At 36.0% G+C, this 2,324-nt stretch overlaps 1 protein-coding gene across 1 annotated transcript in view; it reads right to left on the bottom strand.

The window, feature by feature from the left end:
- Positions 1–201: 201 nt before the first annotated feature.
- Positions 202–2,324, bottom strand: part of zyg11 (zyg-11 family member, cell cycle regulator) — a 22,824-nt gene continuing 20,701 nt past the window's right edge. The window contains exon 16 of the mRNA XM_056480959.1: positions 202–666. Coding sequence (XP_056336934.1) covers positions 650–666 — 17 coding nt within the window. The 3' untranslated portion in view covers positions 202–649. The remainder of the gene's footprint in view (positions 667–2,324) is intronic.

The following is a 2,324-nucleotide window of genomic DNA, read 5'->3' as shown; positions in this document are numbered from 1 at the left end:
CTGAAGGCAAACGTTTGATAGGTTGTTGAGAATTCTTGTCCACTTTGTAACAATTTTGAGAGTGGATTGTAATACTTTGCGTGCAACACGACACACACACCATCTGCCATACTTGATATAGATATATATATATATAACCTACAAAAATAGATTTAATCCATAAAGCTCTCATGCTTTTCAATGCAATAGCAAGCAGTTATCTTATTTTTTTCCTCAATCACACACACAACGTCACAAAACAACTGATGATGAAACATATTCATGTATCTGTACTCTATATTATTGCATATTATACTCAACAAGACGGAAATCTGCAATATGGATGAAATTTCCTACCGCATCCAAATCTGATTATGCATATGAAGCATTCTGATGAGCATGTGCTTAAAACACACAACGATATACACCTACATACACACACCCAACATAAACTCTCTGAGCCGCTGCCAGTCTAAATACACATTTCTGCTCACAGAGACGTCAGGCGTCAAATAAATAGATTCTGTGGTGTGCAAACATATGCAGAGTTACTCATCCACAGCAGAGCGTCTTTGTCATATGGATGGGCACGAGTGAACACATACATATACAAAAAGCATCCTTTTCTTGAGGCGTCTTTTATAGAGACCACTGATTAGAGAGAACGATGTCATGGATTGCTTTTCTCTGAAAAACAGACAGAAATAGAGGATGTCAGATTAAAAAAATAAACATTTCAAGCGCCCCTATTATGCAGTTTCAGGACTTGGCTTTCTTGTATTGTAGCAGATTCAGAATTGAAGAGCAGATAAATGGAGTAATTGTCTCTCGAAAGGGAAAATCGATTTTGAATTGCCAGTAATTCTAGTCTCATGCCTAGACAGAATTTGCAGAATTTTTTTGCCATTTCTGCTGAGAATTTTGTAAAAAATCTGTGGATTTATGCGGAATCATATTAGGAATATCATAACTAAAAACTTAATATATAAATAATATGAAATAATAATAAATCTTTAACTATTATTTAAGGTTTACAATACAAATTTAGTTAGATCCACATATTTGGTAAACAAAGCAAGTCTCTCGTATAATAGATCATATAATAAAAGACAGAAACTGTTACTTTACAAAGTGTATTGTACATTTTTATATTATTATATCACAGTAATATTAGGGACATTAATTTAAACTGAATAAATATAAATTAACACATTTACACAAGTAAATAAATAGACTCAATGATGGGCTAAAAATCTGCTAATTTCTGCGCACGCAGATTCGGTGTGGGCCTACTCATGCCTCATTCACACTAGCAGTGCTGGTGCTCCTATTGCTGTTGATTAAGAGAGTCACTCTTCATTTGCATAAAGTTGAAGGATTATCAATTTTGTTGTATCGATTGACACGCCCACCTAGTCGCCAACGGTTGCTATCACTCGTGAAGACAGAGGTCGCTTGATCTCCACTGAAATGAACGGTCGCTTGTCGCTTTGCCAATGCGAGTCGCTCATATTGTGAATGAGGCTTTATTCTGGGTTCACAACAAACTTGAAAATTACAAAGTCAATGTCAAATGTGTGAATATATCACTATGCGAATGATGTAGAATGCGTAACGCATTTTGCCGCAAAAAGCGCAGAATTCAAAATAATAATGTTTATTTGCAATGTCTTTTTAAATATTATAAAAGTATTCATAATGTAAAAAATTATTGCAAATAAAAAGCTAATATTTTGAACTTTTGGTTTTAATCCTAAAATTAACATATATCAGTTTCCATCTCCAATACGATGCAAGAAAAACAAAATCAACGCTGATAATTGTAAGAATCGTTATTAGTGATTTTGTACCAATAACAACAGCAAGTCAGGATCTATAAACTTGACGGTAGAATGTGCGCAGCTGCAAGTCAAAGTAAACATATTTAACTTAAATATTGAATAAGGCTGCATATCCACCGAAGCGTTTTTTCCTTGAGCTGAGCGTTTGTTTTCTGTTGTTATCAATGGTGGCGCAGTGTTTTTTTGACCGCCTGCTGCTGCTGAGTTTGTGCTTGCAAACTTCTGTTGTATGGCACTGCAAAAAGGGGCGGGATTAAACAAAATGATTACACATTTAAAAAAGCAAGCGATCGGTCCATGTTTTAAATGTCTGTCCGGAGAGGTCATGTTTTGACCCTCGACTGGTCTCACGCAGTCAAGTAATGCGATTTCGCAGGTCAAAGTTTACCAGCTTAAACTTTGCACCGAAGCAAACTGCGAAACTTGTCGCATAAGCTTGCGTTTCCGGTCTGATGCATTCGTGTGCGTATGACCGGAAGTCTACGGGGAGAAAAGTCCAGTGTG

This window comes from Danio aesculapii, chromosome 20 (genome assembly GCF_903798145.1).
Source record: "Danio aesculapii chromosome 20, fDanAes4.1, whole genome shotgun sequence".
NCBI lineage: Eukaryota > Metazoa > Chordata > Actinopteri > Cypriniformes > Danionidae > Danio > Danio aesculapii.
This window is presented reverse-complemented; position numbering and strand designations above follow the sequence as displayed.